The sequence below is a fragment of the Arvicanthis niloticus genome, chromosome X (assembly GCF_011762505.2).
Source record: "Arvicanthis niloticus isolate mArvNil1 chromosome X, mArvNil1.pat.X, whole genome shotgun sequence".
NCBI classification, from domain to species: domain Eukaryota; kingdom Metazoa; phylum Chordata; class Mammalia; order Rodentia; family Muridae; genus Arvicanthis; species Arvicanthis niloticus.
In genome coordinates, this window is record NC_047679.1 from 9,816,728 (window position 1) to 9,839,857 (window position 23,130).

A 23,130-nucleotide genomic window follows, 5' to 3' on the forward strand; every position below is an offset into this window, starting at 1 on the left:
CCAATGGAGGTGAACCAGTGGTGCAGGAGAGCATGGTAATACTGGAGAAATACTTGAGAGGCTGGCACACAGAACAACAGCCTGTGGAGGCCAGGAAGATATACTACACTTTAGTAGGAAAATGAGAAGTGTCTGTGTGTCGGAGGGTTGGGGCAGGGGGGGAGATAGGTGAGAGGACAAAGTAGATCTGGTTTGGCAACTTTACATTTTGTCAGTCAATCCTGAGGCAAGGCTATACCAGTCTATATAAGTTGCTATCTTTTCCACGCCTACATTCTCTGTGTGACATTCCATCTTTCTGTGATAGTTTCACATCAGTCTTTCTGTAGTGTAGTTTAATGCCTGTCTGTTCTTTGTCCTTTGAAGATTCCTGATTTTCATGAAAGTAAGTGTAAAATTTCCCATATGCATCCCATCTGCTCTTCTAGTTTTATCTTTCAATAGCATTTCCTTATTCATCTAGGTTAGGAGACAACAAACAGGAGCCAAATCTAGCTGGTGTCTTATTTTTGTAAGTGAAAATGTAAGGAAACCCAGGCATCCCAGTTCTTTTGTATATTGTAAGTGGCTGCTTTCCATGCTGAAGTGTCAAATGGAGAGAAAGGCAAGATGTGAAGAGCACTTGCTCTTACAGAAGGCCTGAATTAGGGTCCCATCACCCATGCTGGATAGCTCACAACCACCTATAACTCCAGCTGCAGGGGATCAGACACTCTTTTCCAGGTACCCCCCCCATGTGTCTCTGTGTATGTCTCTCTCTCTGTTACATACACACACAAACACATACACACTAAGAGTAATAAAAGAGTTTTTAAAGTTTCACATGTTAAGGATAGTTCTTGTCCTTACTAAACATAAGAAACTTAAAAAAAAAAATCCTCAGATGTTAACTATCTTACCTTAGTGCCTTGGTATTAATCAAAGTGGGTGATTCAGTTTAACTTACTGAAAACAGCATGCTCTGTAGAGTCAGACGGAATTGAGATGGGAACTAGACACCAGAAGAGTCACCGAAGCTCTTTCTTATTGTCATAGGGTATAGGGTCTTACTACTGTGAGCAGACACCATGGCCAAGGCAACTCTTTTAGGGACAACATTTAATTGGGACTGGCTTACAGGTTCAAAAGTTCAGTCCATTATCATCAAGGCCAGAACATGGCAAAATCTAGGTAGGCATGTTGCAGGTAGAGCTGAGAGTTCTACATCTTCATCTGAAGGCAGCTAGCAGAAGATTGGCTTCCAGGCAGCTAGGATGAGAATCTTAACTACACTGAGGAAAGAATGTCATGGGTGTGTGGGTCACTGGGACTGTCTTAAGGCTAGCTGGCAGTACTTGATACAGCTAAGCTGAGAAGTATTTATTCTGAAGGAATAGTGTTTGCATGTTCTTGTGAATGAAATTGTTGCTACATAGTTGGCAACAAAGTAATTAAACTTTAAATATGAGACTTGAGAATGTGCTACTACTATAAATGACTCCTGTTGATCTCCAGCCACATAACTAAAGGGCCTTGCCTGCAGTTATACCCCAGATGTATTATAGAATGAAGTTTTGTTCATTTGCTTTTCTCATTTCTGTTAAGACCTGAGTTTGACTTTTCCCTTTTACTCATTCAGATTATTTTGAAGATAAAATGAACAAAGAGACAGAGACAGAGACAGAGACAGAAAATTCTTCAACAGTGGATTCAGAAAACCTTGGTGAAACTACTGATATCTTAAATGTGGTAATTATTTCCTGGCTATTTAGATATGAGATATGTGAATTCTAATTCCTCATGAACTGGTGTATGTGTTCTTTTATGTGTGAAAAGCTGATTCTGTTAATATTTGATAGTACATATTAATATTAGTGAGTTTCACTGTGACATTTCCATTCCCAAATAACTGAACCTTTGATCATGTGTCCCCTCCCTTTTACCACCTGGCCCTCCTCTGATTCCTTTCTGCTAGCCTGCCTGCTTCCTCCCATCTCCTTCACTCCTCCGAAGGGACTCTAGCCAATCTCAGAATGGCAACATGGCCTTGCCCTTCTCCCCGATTCCCTCTGCCTTGCTAAAAATGGTTAGATTAAATGCCCAAAGCTCAGGTCTATTTCCTTATTTAGCTACTTCTTTCTCTGCAATCAAAAGCCCCCTTTGGCTACCCTAATTAACTTGCCCAATCAAAATTGAACATGTCATCCTAACGAAGCTTTCCCCTTGTACCTTTAAAAACTGCCCCTTTCCTTTTCCACATGTGTTGCCTATATCCAGAGTCAGGCCTTTGTTTTCCATGACAAACACCCCTCCTCCCTCTCCCTTGTTCCCTTCTCCTTCTCTCTCATCCTCTACCCCTGTCTTTCTCTCTCATTCTATGCCTTTTGTATCTCTGTAGCAAATAAGTCTCCTTTGTGCCGAGAACTTGGTCTTGGACTCCTGAGCCATACTGACCCCTTCAGCCTCCCTTGAAGTTCTGTAGTGATTGATGCTCACTGAGAACTATTATTTACCTCCATGTGCTTGTGTAATGGGGAGAGTTTTCCTTGCTATTGATTTCCACTAGTTTCTCTTTTACTCCATATGCTCTGATAAGATGTTAGACATTAAAATGTCTTTGAATTTTCTAAGTTTTCTTTGGCCTTACATATGGTCTATTTTAGAATAAGCTCTGTATATTGATGTCAAGAAATGTGCATTCTACATCTGTTGAAATATATGTTAAATCCACTTGATCTATAGTGTAATTTATCACTACCATTACTATATTGATTGTTTGCTTGAATAAGAATGCAGTACTGAAGTCACCACTATTACTGTGTTGGAGCCAATTTTATTAAAAGTTGAGTGCTTCAGTACTTGGTGTACGTGTGTGTATGTGTGTGTGTGTGTGTGTGTGTGTGTGTGTGTGTGTGTGTGAAATGTCTTTTTGATGAATTGTTCCCTTGCTCAATATGTAGTGACAGTCTCAGTTTCTAATTTTGGGTTTCAGTATTTTTTTGTTAGATATTAGTATAGCTACTCCGGCTTATGTGCAGATTTAATTCACTGTGAAATAAATTTCTGTTCCATTCAGTTCTCTGTATGTTTTGCTGATGCAGGGTTTTTCATTTGTATAAAGCATATTGTCCATTATTTTGTTAAATCCAGTCACCCAATTGGTGTCTTTTAATTGGTAAATTGACACCATTTACATTTGGATTATTCTTATTGAAAGGTGTGTATATGTTGCTGATTTATTTCCAAAAAATAAAGAGGTCAGTTAATTTCTTCTTGTCGTAGAATGTCTTTGTCTCATCCTAGAAGTGGTGGTTGACTATACTGATAATATTTCTCATATATGTACCTAGTCTTAGAGCAAGACTAAAAGATGTATTCTTTTCAGTGCTCTCATGGTTGTGTTTGCCCATTTTCCTCTTCTGGGTAGAGTATTTTGTTGTCTTCTGAGATGCTGATGATCTATTAGTCATGGCTTATATACTTATTTTGAAAGGTCTCCTTCGATTTTGAAGGACAAACCTGCTAGGAGTCTTAGGGTTACTATTGCTATGATGAAACACCATGACCAAAAGTAACTTGGGAAAGTTTTTTATTTCACATTTCACTCACAGTTCTGTATAACGGTTCATCATCAAAAGCAGTGAGGGCAGAACTCATACAGGGCAGGGATCTGGAGGCAGGAACTGATGCAGAGGTCATGGACGGGTGCTGCTTACTAGCTTGCTCCCCTGACCTGTTCAGCCTGTTTTCTTATAGAACCCAGGATTATTAGCCACAATGGGTTGGGCCATCCCACATCAATTACTAATTGAGAAAATGCCCTCCAGGCTTGCTTATAGTCTGATCTTATGGGAGCATTTTTTAAATTGGGGTTTCCTTCTCTCAGATGATTTTAGCTTATGTCAAGTTGACACTAAACTAACCAACACACTAGGTGTGGTAATTTTTATTGGCATTTTTTCTGTTAATTGAATGAAATATATTATCATTCCATTCTCTCTAGTCTTTAGGTCCTGCTGATAAATCTTACCTTATTCTAATTGATTTGCCTTTAAATATAACTGAGTGCCTCTCTCATAGCTTGTTTGTTGTTGGTTGATTTTGAGGTGAAGAGCTCATTCTGTAGCTATTTTGTCTGAGAATTCACTCTTTAGTCCAGGTTGGCCTTGAACTTATGATGGCCTAAAGGCTACAGCCTTCCTAACATGTTTCTATGTTGAGGTCTCCACATTTGTTGGAGTGGATGTATCTTACACTATTATGTGAGTTCCTCCTTAGTAAGCACCCTGTTCCTTATGGTATAACTTGAGGTCTCTGTTTGCTGCTAGTGTTGATTTCAATTGTGATCGAACTTTCTAGTATAAAGTGCTTGTAGAATATTTGGCAGTGATCAGTTTTTGACCTGAGGTGTATACAATGTCAGTTTGGTAAACCCACTCTCTGTACAGTCACATGAGGCTATCATGCAGAATCTCATACAACTTTCCTCTAGCTTCTGACAGTTGGTTTCTAAAGATTCCTATTTTCATGGAAAGCTTCTTTCTTTCCACTCAACATTGTATTCTGATTCCCCACTACACAGAATTCTCAGGGGGCATTGTGTCAGTATGTCTTCTTCCTGGCCAACCTGACAGTAGGCTTATGAGCTAGTGCGGTATTGCCTGGAACTGTTGTGCAGCCTTTGCTGGTGAGGCATGAACAAATGTATTCATTACATATAGGAAACTAACAATAGACCAAAGTGACAGTACTACCAAAATCCAAGAAGATGACCCAATGAGTTTATTGTGGGTTACTTACAGGAATAACCCCACAATGAGGAGTTAAGTACAAGTGCATAGATGATCCAAGGTCATCTATGAAAATGCTCTTACTGAAAATCCCATCCCAGTGTGTGTGTGATGTTGCCCAGCAATTGCTTCTCTGGAATCCCTGTGATAACTTCAAGGCGGCTCAGCAGGCCTGAGAGCCTCCCCTTACCAGTAGTCCTTACTGCTTCTGTAACCTGGAAGGAGGGAATGGGGGAATCTCACAAGTGTCACTCACTACTTGAGACTTGTGATTTATTTCCTTCCAAAGTCTTAGGGAGCTTCTTTTTCAAGATGAGATACTTTGATTGGCAGGAAATTGCTACACAACATGGTTGCAAAGATAGGAAAATATAAGAGGTTTTCATTTCCAGAGATGTTGATCTTAGTAAACTATCATAACATGGCTTTCCAGTTACAGCACCTGAGAAGAATCTTGGAAATATAGAGAAATTCTCCAGAGAGAGCTTGCTGTGCTGATTTTAAGTCTCTTGTCTATCTAGACTGTGTGTCTTTCCCAGCCCACAAGTGTAATTTCTTATAGTTCTGAAGCTGAGCGATGAATAGCAATTAGTGCCACAGCTGAAAGGAAGCCAAATATAAGCTCATAGACTCAGAAAGACGCATAGCCATTGTTTTCTCTCATGCATGGACGGACTCTTGACTGAAAAGGTGACATGAAAGTAGACGAGGACCTGTTCGGGGCAGGGGCAATGGTATGGGAAGGTGGTAGGATACGTGTTGCTGGGGCACATACCGTGCATGCATGGGGATGCCATGATGACACATTGTATATTGTCAGATTAGGAAATGGTTTTAGCTTTTTATATCTAGGACTATCAAGAGTGAAACCAGAAATCTGTTAGCTCACGCCAGGCATTTCCATATCCCTGAGTTCCAAAGTCTGCCCCCGTGGAGTTCACTAGGGCATTTTGTCTTGCCCTGTTAACCTCCCAGGATGCCTCCCCTTAGCCAGCTGCCATGTGAGTGGTCTTTGGGACACCTCTTTCCTCACACTTCTATGCCCTAACTCCATGCATCTCTGAGAATCTGTCACTGGAGTATGGAGTATTACATGCTGCGTTTACCTTTCTTCATCCTCCTAAAGAACTAGGAGAAGCTCTTCTTTTGCTTCTAATATGGAAAAGCTGAAAGGCACTGGCTTGCTCTAAGCTGTATTTTGCATACTAAGTCTATTTGTGGTGTTCTAAGTAGCTTTTTTCCCCTAGTTTTATTAGTATGACAGTGTGGATAGATTGTATTAATGCCCGGGTTTCTTTACATTCATTATTCATTTGTAGTTTTCCATTTATCTAGAAGATATATTTCTATTTATTTCAGACACATATGATGACCACGAGTTCCAATGAGAAGTCATTAGATTTTTCACCAATTCAAAAACAACAGGTATAAAGCATAGCTGTTACTGATATTATATTATTATTGTTGTTGTGGGTAAGAATGGTTTTAATTATTTCTTTGAAAAGTTTTTGGAAAGAAGACAAGAAGGTAATCACTCATATTGAAATTTAAAAGACAGGATTGTAATGTAGGGGACTCCTATTTGGTTTCTTTTAATGGTAGCTATTTCCTCATAGAATATGACTGCTAGAATTTGTTCTTCCAGTTATTTACCTACCCTGTGTTAATGATTCTTTTAAACTGAGCAATAGCTAGCCATCTTAGCTTACTTTGGGGAAGGGGCTAGTATTGGATCCAATTCAGAATGGATCTCTGAACTTGGTTGTGAATGACTTTGCTTGAGTCACTATGCTGACTTATCTGGATAATATTCCCATGTTGCTAGCTCTAAGATTTTATGTGGGTTTTTTTTTTAGCATTAACTAGTTGATAACCATTTTGTAATAAGGAAGGATTAGCATTAAACAGGATTAAAATGAAAGTTGGAAATTGTTAAGAGGCTATAAATGGGTAAGGAAGAAATTTTAGTTAGTAACAGTGTTAGTAGCAAAAAAATCAGTCTGTGGTTCTATAACCTTAGATAAATGCAAACCTGCTCTGTGGTCTTTCTGTTTCTCCTGACATTTTGCTTTTAATGACTTTAGGGGCCAATGAAATAAAAATATGAGGTGTTTGGCAGTTACTAAAATAAAGCAATTAACTGACATTTGGCTGTGGAAATAATGGAATTTCTATTTTCTACTGCCTTTGCTACCTCATTAGTTTAACAAAAAGACAGATCCTACAAAATTCAGGAAGATCTTGTTTAATTATAACAATGCATAGCCAGCCCTTGAAAAGTGAGAGGCACAGTGGGGAACAGCATGCCTTTCAACATGGGTGAGCTGTTCTCTTGACAGGGTTGGAGAAGCTCTGAGAGCACTCACTGCCTTGGTGGCCTACTCTGCCTCAAGCAGGGTCTTTCTTTCCAGTAGATGCTAGGCTTAGTTTTTCTGAGTTGCTGGGACAAGAAGGGAACATACATTTAGAAATAAGTTCTAGCAGCTGGGCCTGACTCCCTTAGGATTATAAAAAGAACTTAAAAATTTAGAAAGTTTCTAGAAACAATAGAAATGGACATTACTTTTTAAGAAACTGATGTATTGTCCATATTTCACATATTGCTTTTATATTAGACTCTGTCAGGCCTACTTTAGTGAGTAAAAAAGATTGTATTTCTTATACTATTTCTGGGTATTAGCTTGTTAATTAGTAACTCCTGTTTTTAAGAATTTATTTGGCAAATACTAATGAACCTCTAGTTATAGCATGTTTCCCAGTTTGTAAAGTTTGAATTAATGAGCCTTCACCCCATATAAGCTTGTAGATACAAATGTAAAATCTTTGCAGTGGTTTATATAACTATGATGTCTTTGTCAACTAATAATAGTTTGGTGGTTACTTCAAAAACTTTACAGAATCAAGACACGGTTGAGGAAGTGACGGAAAGTACACCGTGCACTGAAAATGAGAATAGTTATGAATATGAAGAGATGTCAAAAATAAAAGAAGGGACAGTGTACAAACAATATTTAGCAAAAGGGATCTTCATGATACGACCACCTGAGATTTTGGGAGCATTTTCAGATAAGGAAGAGGGTAATGGCCTAGACCAGGTGGAGCCGAACGTCTTCCCTGATGTAAAGGGCTTACAAAGTGAGCAAGTAGGAAAGGAAAATGATGAAGAAATAGTCTCTGAGAAGAAAACTAAGGCGATGGAAATGGCAGATGTGAAAAAGATTAGAGACAGTGAAGAGAACTCAAAATCAGATTCGTTTTTTGATGACTTACCAGATAAAGACATGAATTCTGAGAGTGAAGAAAATAAAGATATTGCCGAGGAAAGTAAAAGCAGTGAACAGAATCTGATCTTTGACGGCGAAACAGAATTGGTAGAAGAGCCAGACAGGTACATGGAATGTGAAAAGCATAGTGAGCGAGACAGTGCTGAGGAGGTGGAGCAGAACAAGCTAGTAGAATCTAGTAACGAAGAGAAAGATGACGATGAAGTAGAGACTGAGCACTACTTATGGTACAGCAGGAAGTATGCTGAGCAAGCAACCGAGAATGAGCTCAGAACCACCAGATTCCTTCCAAAGTATGATCTTAAGCATGACCACTTGTCAGGGATACCAGAGGAGCAGGAAGGACCAGAGGATTCAGAAGGAAATATAGTAGTGGAGCAAGTGGTACAGGCACAAGAGGAAAATATGGAATTGGAAGGAGACAGAAAGGAGGCAAAAGCAGATGTTCTGTCAGATGTCATTACAGAAAAAGAGGTGAGTGAAAGTGAGGGAGAGTCAGAGGGAGAGGGAGGGGATGGATTTGAGAGTGAAAGGGGTCAAATCTGTGAGAAGGAGAGTTTAAGAGAAGACCGATGGCAAAGGGTACAGGAAAAACAAGAGAGGAAGAAAGGTAAGAGTAAAAGAGAAAAGTGCATCTTGGATATGGAAGAGAGAGAGGATGAAGGATGGGAAAAAGGGGGTGAGAGAGGTGAGAAAATAGAGAAAGGTGAAGGAAACCGAGAGGCAAGAAACCAAGAGATGGAAGAAAGAGAAGCAGGGGATGGTGGAAATGAAGAGGAAGGGGAAGAAGAAGAGACAGAAGAAGGGGGAGAAGAGGAAGAAGGAGAGGAAGAGGGAGAAGGCACATCAGAAGAGCAAAGTGAGGAGGAAGGAGCTAGGCAAGAGAAAGAAAGGGGAAGGGAGGGCAAAGGAGGGCAGGAAGATGAGGGAGAAGAGTGGAAGGAAGGAGAGGGGCAAGAGCAGGAGGAGGAAGTAGAGGAAGCAGAAGAAGAGGAGGAGGAAGAAGGAGAAGGAGAGGAAGAAGGGGAAGGAGAGGGAGAAGAAGAGTGTGAGGGAGAAGAAGATGGGGACAGAAAAGACGAGGGGGAGGGAGAAGAGGGAGAGGAAGAGGAGGGGCAGGGAGAAGAAGAGGGGGAGGGAGAAGAAGAGGGGGAGGGGGAAGGAGAGGGAGAGGGGGAAGAAGAGGGGGAGGGGGAAGAATATGGGGAGGAGGAAGAAGAGGGGGAGGGGGAAGAAGAAGGAGAGGGGGAGGAAGAGGGGGAGGGGGAAGAAGAGGGGGAGGGAGAAGAAGAGGGGGAGGGGGAAGGAGAGGGAGAAGGAGAGGGGGAGGAAGAGGGGGAGGGGGAAGGAGAGGAAGAGGGAGAAGAAGAGGGGGAAGAAAAAGAGAAAGAAGAGGAGGAAGAAGTAGAAGATGGGGCAGATGATGAAGGAGAGGAGCTAAAAGAGGAGGAAGGAGAAGGTGCAGAGGAAGAAAATGAGGAAGAGGGACAAGAGGGGGAAGAAAGAAAAAAGGAAGAACATGGAAGTTGTGAGGACAGTGTAGAGGAAGAAGGAGAATACAAGGAGGCAATTGGAAAAGTGGCTGACAATGAAAGTTCAGAAGACAGAAAACAGTCCCCAAAAGTGAGTAAAATAAACAGGTCTATGAAATATGGCAGACATGGCGCATACTCAGAAAAGTCCATTACTAACCCAGGGAGAAGGGGGAAAGAGCAGACGCCTAAAATGCCAATGAGGTCCAAACAACTTTTAGAGAATGGGCTCCCAGGTTCCAAAAGGTTCTGGAATGATATTTTACCACTTTATTTGGAATTGAAGTAACAGACTCAATTTGACCTGCTTCTGACCAGTGAAGTCAGTTGCATGCCTTATGTATAATAAGTGTGCTCATTACATCTTATTAAGCTGATCACTTATGATGGTACTTTTACATGTGGTTAATAAGCAGACAACTGATGACATTTGTACTAAGGTGTCAAAGGCAACAGGAGATAGTGTTGTCTTGATTCCTCCTAAACTCATATCTTGTGTTCTGCCCCCAAATTACCAATCCATAACTAAAAAATTATTAAAAGGTCCTTTGTTATAGTTAACATTATATATTCCTCATTAATGACAGGTTTATATACTAGAAGCCTACTCTAAGTACTATGTATATAAAATCCAGTCTGTTTAAAACAGTACAGATGTCTAAGGGCTATCAAAACTTCTGGGTTTTAATAAATATTTTAGTACCCCTTTTCAGTCTCTATGACTTAAAATATTTTGTAAGAAGAGATGATAATTTAAAACTAAGGTGAGAAATCTGTATTTTAAGAAATGACATTTGTCCCTTTACTTTTTTTGTACCCTTTGATAAAAATCTATAAAGTGACAGCTATGTTCAGGTGTTCGAGGCTTAATGATGTAACATCTTGTGATTGCTGCATAGGCCCATGACAGAATAGCTTCTGAATGAGTAGCTGAAACACAGTATAGAGGCTCAGAGAAGTTCAAACATTTTGAGAAATAACATTAAGCACTAACACTCATTTGTCTCCTCTTAAAAGTGATAACTTCCATGTCTCCTGTCGTCTGTAATTTGAAATTTCTGAACTCAAGTGATTTCTGTACTAACTTTTTCATCAGAGCTTCCATCTCATTGTGTGGTATGCAGCCTCAATGGATTTTCACTGACTTCTGTAATTCTCTTTGTCTGTTGCTCATCGGAATGTTTCAAGTAAAATAAAGATTAAATTTATATACTCAGTATTGTTTGTGGAGGATAAACTGTCTAAATTAGATACATTTGATTAACGTTACATATTGGAGCTATTTTGGTTTTCTTTTTTTTCTTTTTCTTTTTTTTCTTCTTTTTTTCTCTCTTTTTTCTTTTTCTTTCTTTCTTTTTTTTTTTTTTTTTTTTTTTTTTTTTTTTGTTCTCTTCTTTGGTTGTCTGTTCTTAACTTCTTTTTCCAGTTGATTTTCTTTCTCAGCCTGTTCCATATCTTCATTATAAATGTTGTGTAGTTGAACTTTAGATATTTGATTCTCTGTAAGAATGAGCATGAGATGGACAGGAATCAAATGAAGTAGCATTTCCTTAGAACAGTCTGTAAATTAGGACTTGCTACAAAGATAGCACGTAGTATCCCTGAATAATGGACTATGTTGATTTGACACTACAGTTCTTGGCCAGAGTCTACCATATTTACTGTTTGTAGAGTAGAATTCGTAGGATGCTAAGGTGTATGTACTGAAGGTGATCATTTAACAATAGTTTTGAAACGATTAAATAAAAGGGGTGGCAAGCATGAAGTTCATAAAGGAAATTCATAAGAAAATGCCAGGGAGATAAGAAGCTAAACTTTGAATCATGTCAAAGGCAGCGGAGGAGGGGGAGGTGGCTGGGTAGGGTGGTGGGGCATTGGTTTTCCATGAAGAGAATCAGCCAGGAGTACTGAAGTTATGTTCTAAAAGTACATCTGTTTCACTGTTTGAACTGATAGAGATATCCACTTTTAAGCAGCATTTCTGACCAGTTTCATTACATTTCTCTGCTCCAAAACATATGGTACCCTTTAGAACTAATAGTTCCTACAAGGTACAGTCAAAAGAGAGTTTATGTAGTCATTTTGCCTCCAGGGCCCTACTGACAACTTGTGCTTTCAAGCTGTTGTGAAGTTACACCAGCTTCTTTGTCGTTGTAGATGTCCTTTTTGGTGTTTGTTTGTTTTTGTTTTTGTTTTCGTTTGTTTGTTTCTTCTAGAAACATACAGAATTAGGATGTGAGACCTAAGGAAATCCATAGGAACAGCATTGATAGAGCATTGTCACACCATAATTCCTGCTTTCCCTATTCCTCAGTTTAAAACAGAAGCCTTAAGTTTAGTCACAAGACTCACCTAGTCTTCAAACAGTTATATGGAAGTAAGCAGTAGCCCTAAACAAAGCATGCTAACTTTCTCTGCCCATTGTTCAACTAACAGTAAATCACACATCGAGGCAGGCCTACTACACTAATACATTGTGGCAGGCCTAATAAGTTTATGGCTAGGAGTTTGTTGGTGGTTAGTGATCCATTGAGTTGGGGTGTGAAAGAACACAAACTTTCATAAGTAGACTTTATTATGACGCTTGTATAAATAAGAAACATGAGTGAAGAATAAGACCATTAGGCCCTTCCTGACTTGGCGGCTGGTCACGTAGACCTCCTCCTTTTCTGTTTTTGAGACAGTGTCTCTCATAGCCTAGGCTTGCTTAGAAAGTATTTGGCTTACTGTGTAGCAAAGGATGGCCTTGAACTTCTGAGCCTTCTCTTGCTACCTCTCCAGGGCTGGGATTGCAGGTGTGGTGAATGTGCTAGTTGCTCAAGTGCTTGTTTTAGCTCACTGATCACTACTGAGGTAAATGTGAGGCGTTATCTGTGGAGAATCCCTTGAGTTACCGTTTCCTAATGTGGACTCTGGCAGAAAGGGACTTTCAGGTAAACCACAAAGAATTTCTGCAGAACATCTATGGTTGTTCAACAACAGCTCTCAAGGTGAGTAACGCTGAAGTGTGTTTTGATTGATAATGATTGACTGGAGAGATCAGTTTACATGCCTGTGTGCCCTCTCCAATCACTGTGTCAGTAAGGGAAGGCTCCGTCATCTTTTTCTTCATTCTTTTTATTGTGAAAATTCAATGTGCTATAGCATGATTAGTTCCTAGCATGTAGCTTAATATCAGGTACATATTATTGAATCAAATATTTATGTATCAGCCCCCCTCCCCCAAATGAGTGGTCTTCCTCTAGTCAGATAGACCTTAAAAAGGAAGGCAGGTATTAATCCACCTCTCATGGCCCACTTTTACTCTGTCTTAACTGTCAGGAGGACTGAAAATGGTTTTCCAAAGAACACTTGGAAACTACAAGGTACTTCTGGCATGACTATTTCCTTTTTGTACATGTTTTCTTGTTAATTATCTGCATAACATAACAGTGCCGTTTGTTTTTCAACTCCTGTTTTCAACTCTTTAGCCAAAGCTGCACTAAGATGAAAATTGAGCTCCAAAATACACATAGACCTTGCTTTTTAAAAACAGACTAATTAAAGAGAAGACAACTTTTGTGTCTTAGATTGGGAAGTCATCTGACATGGCCCCTGATTTCAGAGGACTCTATAAGCCAACAGGAAATCCACTAGTACGGTAGAGTATGTTAGCAGAGTAATTTTGAAATAAATCTTAAGTAAAACTTCACCAGCAAAGGGGTTTTTATACTCACACAAGATGTTACAGGGAAAAGAATTCATTGACTGCACTTGAGGTTTTGTAAGGTTATTCTGGTGGCAATATGAAGAATGATTGAAGCTGGCAGGAATAAAGTCAGGAATGGTGGTGTAAATTATTTAATTCAAATTGTTTGTCAATATTGAAATATAAACAAAATAGAGAGAGAGAGAGGGTTCAATTTCTCTGTGCTTTAAACACTAAAATTGTGTGTGTGTGTGTGTGTGTATGTGTGTGTGTGTTTTGTTTTCAAATAGAATATAATAAAGCAGGCCAAATTATTTTTAAAACAAAGCCCTATAGATCAACTGAGTAAAAAATAGCTAATCAATTAAAATAAATATTTGATTTGGCTCACTGTCTGAAGTACTGTTTACAGCAACAATGAGATGTTACTGATACTTGAGATGAGGACACATCATATTAAATACTGGCAAGGATGGAAAGCCACAGGAACTCTAAGTTTTTCATTAAAATACAGAATTTAATATAAACAATTAGATACTTTTCTTCAAGATCTCATTTGTTATGTTAAGCATCAAATCACCCAATGGTGAGTTAAAAAAATTGAACCTTTAATTTCATTTAAAAAATTCTTTAGTTACACTTCAAAAAGTCTACGGTGTGCTAGCATATTAAAAGCTTTAAAAGAAACTCCATAACTTTGCCTAAAATGTTTAAAACATTTTTTTACAGAATTGAGTGGGGGTTTTTTTTGAGATTTTTAATAGTCACATTTCTCTCTTCCCCTTCCTTCTTCCAAGCTCTCCCATTGACTACTCCTTGTTCCCTTTCGATTTCATGGCTTCCTTTTTCATCAATTGTTATTATGTGCATATATGTGTATATATGTATATATATTCCTAAAAATATAACCCACCCAGTCTGCCTAATGTTAACTTATATGTATGATTTCAGGGCTGACTATCTGATATTGGATAGCCAATTGCTATACACTTCCATTGGGAATACTCTTTCTCCCACTATGAGCATGACTTGAGTTCTTTGTGTTGAGTCCTTGCGAGCTTTTCCCTGTCCTCTTTGGCATATCTATTGGTGTCTTTGTCTAGCTCATATTTAGGCTGTCATGTTGATGAGACTTTGTGGGTGTCACTTCTCATACTTCTAAGAGATACAATCTCAAAGCAACCTCCCTGATCCTCTGGCTCTTAGGGGTTTTTAATCCCCCTTTTCCAAAATGTTCCCTGAGCCTTAGGTGTGAGAGTGTATTATAGATGTGTCAGTTGGAACTGGATTCCATAACCCTGGATTTTAATTGTGTGTGTGTGTGTGTGTGTGTGTGTGTGTGTTTTGTAATGGTCTCCAACTGTTGCAAAGAGAAGTTTATTTGATAAATGGTGAGGACTACACTTATCTGTGGGTATAAAAACAAATGTCTATACTATTATTAGTTATTATGCTAGTTTAGTAAAGTAGTGGTTATTGGTTCTCCAGTATCCATGACTTTACTAACACTGAGTAGTTGGCTGTTTTCAATACCAGGCATAATTTCCCCCCTGCTGAACAGGTCTTAGGACCTATTAGAAAGCTATTACTTACTACTAAGTTATGCATGCCACTATAGCACCCTTAGGGTTGTGGTGCCTTGCTGATCATTGTTGTGGTTCATAGGCATCAGAGCTGGGTAGGAATATTGTTTTCCCTCCTTTGGAAGCTTGAATGATGCCTTCTGGTACTATGGAAGCTCAACTTCATGGAGGGGACATTCAAGTCTGTTCCATCACTGAGGCCTCTATGCCTTGTTTCTGAAATGCATAGTGTCTTCAGCAATAGGGACTTAAACCTTCTATCTCTGGGAGGCAACCAGAGGAAATAGCAAGAACCTCAAATTTAGGGAGTCTCTTGGACAGCTCCAACCAACAACTCAAAGGAGGGCCTGGTATCCTGTGTGGTATTAGGATTCTTGTTAGTCTGTCTTTGACTCTCAGAGGGGCATTTCTATCCCAAATGAGAAATTTTCATTTCATCTGTCTATGTATATTTATACACAGAATTGCATGTATTGTAGATTCGTTTAGACAGTTACTTGTATGACTTTTTTCCAGACAATTAACCTCTTCTCTTCTTATGTATTTACCTCCCTAATAAGCTTCTCTTGGAGGGCCTCAGCATCATTGGGCACTAAATTCTAGCACTACCCTGGCCTAAAGCTTTAGCCCAGAGTTCCTTGTCTTCAACAGTCACTGTGGTCTCATGGCTGTTTCTGGTAGGCATAGGAAAGCCTTCTTCTTATCTCTCCTAGCAACCAAGGCACTAATCTAGAATACAGATTTTGGAGATGGAGGTAGACAGAGTGAGTGGGTCCTTTGGCAAACTGAACCATCACAGGGAATATTGATATCCTTCCTGAGACATACAAAGTATGTGTTGAACCAAACCAAAGACCAGAGCTCACTGTAGTGTGCGATCAAGGAAATGATGGTCCAGTTGCATTTGTCAGGCCCATTCACTTCTTCACCATGGTCATAACACAGGACATGTACTTGAACATTCCAGACTATCATTTTAAGAATGTACTGAAACTTTACCTTTTCTTTTTATAAAATGCCAGTATTCGGCCAATATCTCCTAAATTATCTCAGTTTTAAAGGTAAGTGTTTTATGTGGCTTATAGTAGTTATACAGATGTGGTTTTGTATCTTTAAATGTGCTTAAGTTCAAAGTGCTATAGTTAATGTCTTTTAGTAAAAAATACAGTATTTAATAGCATTTAAAATGTGTTCTTTATCTTTTTTCTGTGTTATAAATAGTTATACTTTCATAATATAAGTGAATTGTAAAGTTTGGGGGAGAACTCTAAATCCCTATATTTAGAAAATGAGCATTGTACATAGGTATAATTATATTATCATACTATAATAAGGAAAAAAACTTTTTAATTTCTTCTAAGGTTAAGATCATTGTTTGGAGAAAGCCAAGAAAATGTACTAAGAGATTTTCAGGAATACTAGGCATTGCCCCACAGCAGCAGACATACACAGAACAATAGACATGAAACCCTCAGTGATGCAGTAGTGTGATGGTCAGCATAGGTTCTACAGTGTTTTATGTCTTTGGCTTCTAAATGTGATTTTTATAGTGTACATGCTCACTGAGATCATAAAAGTTGCAGTAACAACTTCTATATATTGTATTTTTAAAAGAAGACATCTGTTCATTAAAAAGAGAAAATCTTTTGTGATCACTTTTGTCATAGACTCCTCAACTTTCAGAAACTCTGAAAGCAGAAGCAGAAGGCATGGATGAGCAAATTAGTGTCCTGAATGTAGAAGACACTATAGAAGAAGAAAGGGAGGAAGGAAAGAAGGAGATTGTAGAAGAAAGAAGTATACCTGAAAATGGCCTTCCTGAAATAGAAGGCTCAGAAACTGTTGATCCTGATGATGAGAAATCAGCCGACATTAAAGAGGTATTTTGACAAAGTTATGTCCTGAGGTGGCACCTGAGAAGGGGAGAGTGCATTGTAGCTTCCTATGGGAGCTTTTTCATAAGCTGAAAGGATTTTGGTTTAGTCTAGGAATTAAGCAAGCCTTGTATCTAGCGCACTTGCCACTATTTTATTCCTATATAAGTGAAAATGGCTCCAGGTAGTATACTCTTGGGAAATGAACCAGAAAGCTTGATATCTGTCTTTGAAATGCTTAAGAATAAAAGTTGGGAACCTAGTGCTAGTGACAGAAATGATGTGTGTTAAAATGTGCATATATCCACGCATACACACATGCAAATGCATACAGCCACAGCAGTATTTGAATTCATAATGTTTGTCATGGATGCAGTCAGGACTCTACCAACAGTACTCTAGCTGAGAGGTGTGGAATGCTGCAACCCAAATGGAATGGCTTGTGTTCATTTTCACCTTCCAGAACACTTGCACAAAACACTGAGTTAGACATGCTTTCTAGCTAATGAAATACTCTCTCATTTCTGTTCTAGAAAAGACTATTTTTGAAATTCATTCTCTTTCTCTAAACATAAACAACTACCAAAACATAGCTGACCTTATATTTGGCCGGTATTAAAGTTACATTCAACCTATGTCCTTGTCATTTTAAATTTAAGATATGATTGCTATGTAGAGGTCAGGTTTCCTTGGTTTCTGTTTTTCTCAAGACTTTTTGCTTTCACTGAGGAAAAAAAATGTTCTGGTATATATTATTTTCTTACAGAATAAAAAATACCCTGTTTGTGAAAATTTTTATTAACTCTAGGTTTTGGTGGCCAGTAAAATGTTTTAACACAGAAAACATTAAATACCCATTTGCTGTTATAAATTTTTAAGAGAAATTGTGTGCTATTCCTCAGTTATCTACAGATGATGGAATCCTACAGTTTTCACAAGTTCATACAACTTGTTTTCATCATAGGTTTTTAAGACAGGGTCTCGCTATACAGACCTAGCCATCATCAAAGTTGTTATGTAGACCACACTGGCCTTGACTCCTGGGAACTACCTGCTTCTGCTTCCTGGGACTTACAGGCATGTACCACTGTGCCTGGTTTAGAATAGTCACTGAGAACATTAGCAATCACTGAACATCTGAGGTTTCCCATTGCTCAGAAGCCCAGCAAAATAAATTATCACATGCCTATGTCATTAATTAGATGCAGGCTCTAGAACCAGGCTTTGAAACCAAAACCAGGTTTTCTACCAGCGCAAATATGGGAAGCAAGTTGTTTTTTGTTTGTGTGTTTTCCCATATTGTTTTTTTATTGGTTATAGGAAGACAGTACCAGCCTTCTGCAACGGACCCTTCGTGAGTACAATGAAAATCCAAAAGGTATAAGCTCTGTTGACTTCCAAATGGTATTTTCAATTGATTGTAGTTTTAATTCTGTATATGTCTGTGTGTCTGTGTTGGTATGTGCATATGAGTTCAGGTGCCTATGGAAGACAGAAGAGAACACTATAAATCCCCTGGACCCAGAGTTTCAAATGGGTTGTGAGTTGTCTGCTGTGGATTCACAGAATTGAATCTGAATCCCAACAAGTAAATCCTCTTAACTGCTGGTCCATCTCTCCAGCCCCCCAACCTGCCTAAGAATTATTATTTTGTCATCAATTAGATATATGATGTGGGTAAAAATGGTGTTACAATAGTATATTTGTTTTCTATATGTCTATAAAACCTTGAAATACGGAGATCCACAAGCTAGTTCTGTGAAATGGGGTGGAGGAGAAAAGGTACATGGCATTCTTTTGTTAGAAGTACAGAGGAATAGTCTTGCTTGGCCAGGGCATTTGAGTGAACATGTGGAGAGTAACCGCCACTTTCTTAAATAAGCCACAGTGTACACAGAATGGCAGCAGTAAGTCACAAGATGAGAAGGGCTTACCCCTTCTCATCTTGTTACTTATGTTTATTTTCATATGACCCTTTAAATAGGCTTATCCATATTGACTTTTCCACTCAGCGTCTTCAGATGCACTCTACACTCATTAGCCATGGCTGCTTATGCGTCACTGGTCAAAGATTGAGGACTAATCTACCTCTTCTTCCCTCCTACCCAAGCAGTAGGATCTTGGGCCTTTTGCCTCAAATCCCAACTTAATCCTTGTCAAATACTAGGGTCTTCTTGGAACAAGTTATTATGATCGAGCTGTCCTAGAGCCTCGTTATTTTCTCCAGGACCTGCACTTGTGTCTCTGATGTCACTGCAGGCACTGAAAAAGTATCTTAAGCATATTAGTGTAGCAGCAGATGCCATACAGTACAGGAGACTGTGAGTGCACTTTGTCTTAGCTGCAGACCAGCTGTGCTTGTGCCTTATCCATTGTAATTTTACATCAGCAGTCTACATATGCATTCTACTGTGTTTTCATTAGGAAAAAAACTGTTCGTGGGCTTGGGATGTAGCCCAGTGGTAGAACTCTTGCCTAATATAGTCAAGACTCTGGGTTTGGTCTCCAGTACCTCAGAAATAAATAAATTAACTATTCATGCGACTGGATATCTGACTGGTATGAACTAAACAGAGGAAGAAATAGTTTCCGCGATTATTTTGTCCTTATAACTTCCACAGAAAGTAATCATGAAGACCTGAATTTATGTTCCCAGCACCCACATTTAAAAGCTGGGTGTGGTGGCATACTCCAGTATTCCTAGTGCTGGGGAGGCAGGGACAAAGAGGGTGTCTCAAACTCTCTGGTCGAATAACATTGCCCAGTCAGTAATCTCCAGGTTCAATGGGAAATCCTGTCTCAAAACCTAATGTGGAGACCATAAAGGAAAACATCAATCATTGCCCTCTGGCGTACACACACATTCATACACACACACACACACACATACACACACACACACACACACACACACACACACACACACACACGGGGGTGGGGAGGAGGGAGGGACAGAGGGAGATGAGAGGAAAGAGAGAGATCTTTTAAAATAATATATATGTTTTCACGTGTCTTCTCTGGCATTTCCTGCTTACTATTCATAATAGGAAATATTTGGATAGTCATAATCTAGATACTTTTGCATTGGTTAAGTTATCCAAGCATCTTACCATAACTGAACTTTATTTTTCAGGAACTATGTGGTATGATATTACTTACTTGTCCAGTAGTGAGCTCTTTCTGTGTATTCCACAACTCGGAGTTGACAGTTTCCCTGAAAGCATGGAGAATTTCTTTCTCTTTAGTTAGAATAATATTTTTACATGTATCCATTTGTAGGACACATGTATGATCGTGTAAAGAGCAGCTCTTCAGAAATTCTTGGAGGTAATGAACCAACAAGTAAAGACATAAAAAAGGCTAAAAAAGTAAGTGAAGTGAATTTTTCATTTTGGTATTAAGACCAAAGTATTGAATTCACACTCTGCTTTTCCTAGGCTAGTTTCTTATAGGAGCTGTATCACCCCCAAAGTATGTAAAGGGTTTAAGGTTGTGCTTCATATGTTTAAAAACCTTTGCCTGCTAGAGATACTTAACCCCTTATTCTGTTTACATGTATTTTAAACGGATACATTGTAAATATTCTAGACAGCTGGATTTTACTTTGAATGTTTTATGTGCATACCTAGTGTCTGAAACTGGCCATTGTTGTTACATTGTTTTCTCAAACCATCACAGAATCTTGGAATGATGTTCTGCCTTGCTGTCCCTTCTTTCTCATTTTACAAATGACTGTACCCAATGTTTTAATTTTATTGATGTTCTGAACCAAGTTGTTACTTGTTTTTGATGGCATATGTTGTGCTCGCCATTACTTTTTACTGCTCAGATGTCCTTTCTGGGTTCTCATTCTCCCCAAAGAGATCCTTTGCAAGTTCTTTTCATAGGTGTCTCTTGGTGGCTCATACCTGGCATCACTTGGCTTGAATCCACTTGAATACATTTTTATTTAGTCAGAGTTTTTTACTGATAAATAGTATAGCTACTTGGCTAGTATTGTATCTGTTCCAGTTGTTGCTATTAAGAAGATTACTTTAGAAATAGAGTAGAGGTTTACCTCGGTAGACCAGATTCCCAGTGTACTTGAGACCCTGGGTTCCCTCCCCAGCACCATAAAACAAATATTGCTTTCATATACATGTTGAGAGCTTTATAATTTTATATGTGCTTTATTTTTAAATATTCATCTTTAATTTTAACTTAGTTGAAACATATTACCCTTGAATCTGAGAAGTCATTTAATTTATATTTTTAAAATTTGTTCTCCATTATGTCTTTGAACATGGGACCTCTGTTTCAGATTATGACATACATTTTCTTTCTGTTGTTCATGTTTTTAATGTCAGTTTAATATTTCCTATGTCTCTTAATACTTTGGGTAATTTCTAGGTTTTTGTTGATTTTAAATTTTCTCTTTTGCTTGAACTGTTCTGCTTTTTAGCATACCTTTTGAGTTTTAATTTTAATGATTTTTTTGCATTTAAAAATGTTTATTTTCTGTGTCTGAATGTTTTACCTGCATCACATGCGTGCAGTGCCCATGAAGGCTAGAAGACATCACAGAGCCCTGGGACTGGAATTAACAGGAGATCATGAGCCAACAGGTGGCTGCTGGGAACTGAACCCAGGTCCTCTGAAGGAGCAGCAAGGTCTCTGAACTGCTGACCCATCTTTCCAGTCCCATTGCTTTTAAAGATATATTTATTTTTATTTTTATTTTTATTTGTTTGCCTGCACGCATGTGGTGTGTATACCACTTGTGTACAGGTGCTAAAACATGGCATTACAAGCCCTGGAACTGGACTTGTAGACTGGTAGCTGCCATATGGGTGCTGAGAACCAAATGTGGGTCCTCTGCAAGAGTAATAAATGTTCACTACACCATCTTTCCAGCCTTTTTCCCCTTGCATTTTAAGTGAACTTTTCTTATTTTAAAAAGTGAACTTTTTGTTATTTTAAAATCATTGATGTAATGATTTCTTCTTTAAATAACTTAAGCATACTCATTTTCTATCTTTTTTCTAATCTATAAGTTGTCTTGGCTCACTTACTAATAATAGTGCTTTGTCTCTGTATATGTTTTAAAATTTGGATTGAATTCATGTTCAACCAGGACATTTGCGTGTAAGTCCTCTTAACCCTAGGTAAGCATCAGTCCATCCATAGAAAATGGTGATTGGTCTCTCTGTTAGACCTGAAATGGCTTCTGGTCAATGTCTGTTTTAAAGATTGCCTGTTCACACTGGTCATATGAACTTCAAACTTACCTCAACAACATGTTTCTTCTTTATTCAAAAACCAAATGGTACATACTCTTTCGTTGTCTCTTGGTGCTTTTATGTGTGGACTTATGGAGAGTAAATAGTCTTTTGAGGAGCCCCATATTATTTAAGAGTTGACTTGGTCCAGTTCCCTACACTTTGTGAACTCCAATTTCTTAAATGCTGTTTTGGTGATCATCCCAGGAGCATGTTTCTTTCTCATTTTAGGACCCATAGGAACTATCTTTACATTCTTGAGCAATTACCTGCATATTTACAAGGTTATACTTCTTTAACTTAATGAGGGGTTGCTGTTTTGTAATGGAGCAGTTTTCCAAGATGTGTACCCTCCAGTGTAGCAAGTCAAGGAGTGCCTCCGTTTTAATCCATTTACTCTTTTGCTAGAAGTCTTTATAAATTTTATGTTGTTTCTATCTTATGGTTAAAGAGTTGTTGTTGTTAGCTCCATTTTGACTTCTGAAACAGTCACATCCTCATGAATTTTTCATGTCCTGTGTTTTTCCTGGTTCTGCTATCTCTTCAGAAGTAGGTCTTGTCATTAGTGTTATTAAAGGACACTAATTTCTTCCTGGATAAGTCTTAAAAGGTCCTAAGTCAGATGAGATGGGTAAGATGATGATCTTACCCGCTGTCTCTTGCACATGGCCCTGTCGCCCATACTCTTTAGTATGTTTTCCTTCCCTGACTTCCAAGCTGCCTTCGTTTTCCAATTTTGTCCTTATAGACCTCGGTCCTCAGGGATGCCTTGCCACATCTGCCTGACTCTCACTCATTACTCCTCATAAGCCATTCTTTGGCTCTCTTCTGTGTCTGCTGAGGACCCTGGCCACTTGCATCTGTTTCTGTGTCCTGCACTTCCCAGTGCTGGCCTCCCAGTGCAGCCCCTCCATCACTCCACTGCTGACTCACACCCACAGGCCTCACATGGCCTGCATTTGCCAACTGTGACATTTCTTTTTCAGAATTTCTGATCTCAGGAATGTGAGGTATGTCCTCCTTTTCTAAAGTGTCATGACAGAAGTGATCTGTAGTTGAGGTACACTAGTGGTACCAGGAAAAAGTCTCCCCCAAATGACCTAGTCCTCTTACATTCAAATGGTGACAGTAGTGAGTGATTT

The 23,130-nt window shown here is 38.8% G+C and overlaps 1 protein-coding gene across 8 annotated transcripts in view; it reads left to right on the plus strand.

Moving 5' to 3' along the window:
• Positions 1 to 23,130, plus strand: part of Rpgr (retinitis pigmentosa GTPase regulator) — a 113,037-nt gene that overhangs the window by 87,524 nt on the left and 2,383 nt on the right. For 4 of the 8 annotated variants that reach the window (XM_076918298.1, XM_034485798.2, XM_076918296.1 and 1 more), the window contains exons 12-17: positions 1,619 to 1,728; positions 6,129 to 6,194; positions 7,667 to 8,527; positions 16,524 to 16,736; positions 18,051 to 18,108; positions 20,010 to 20,098. In XM_076918298.1, coding sequence (XP_076774413.1) covers positions 1,619 to 1,728; positions 6,129 to 6,194; positions 7,667 to 8,527; positions 16,524 to 16,736; positions 18,051 to 18,108; positions 20,010 to 20,098 — 1,397 coding nt within the window. The remainder of the gene's footprint in view (positions 1 to 1,618; positions 1,729 to 6,128; positions 6,195 to 7,666; positions 8,528 to 16,523; positions 16,737 to 18,050; positions 18,109 to 20,009; positions 20,099 to 23,130) is intronic. The other 4 variants (XM_076918294.1, XM_076918297.1, XM_034485795.2 and 1 more) reach the window with 3 other exon arrangements.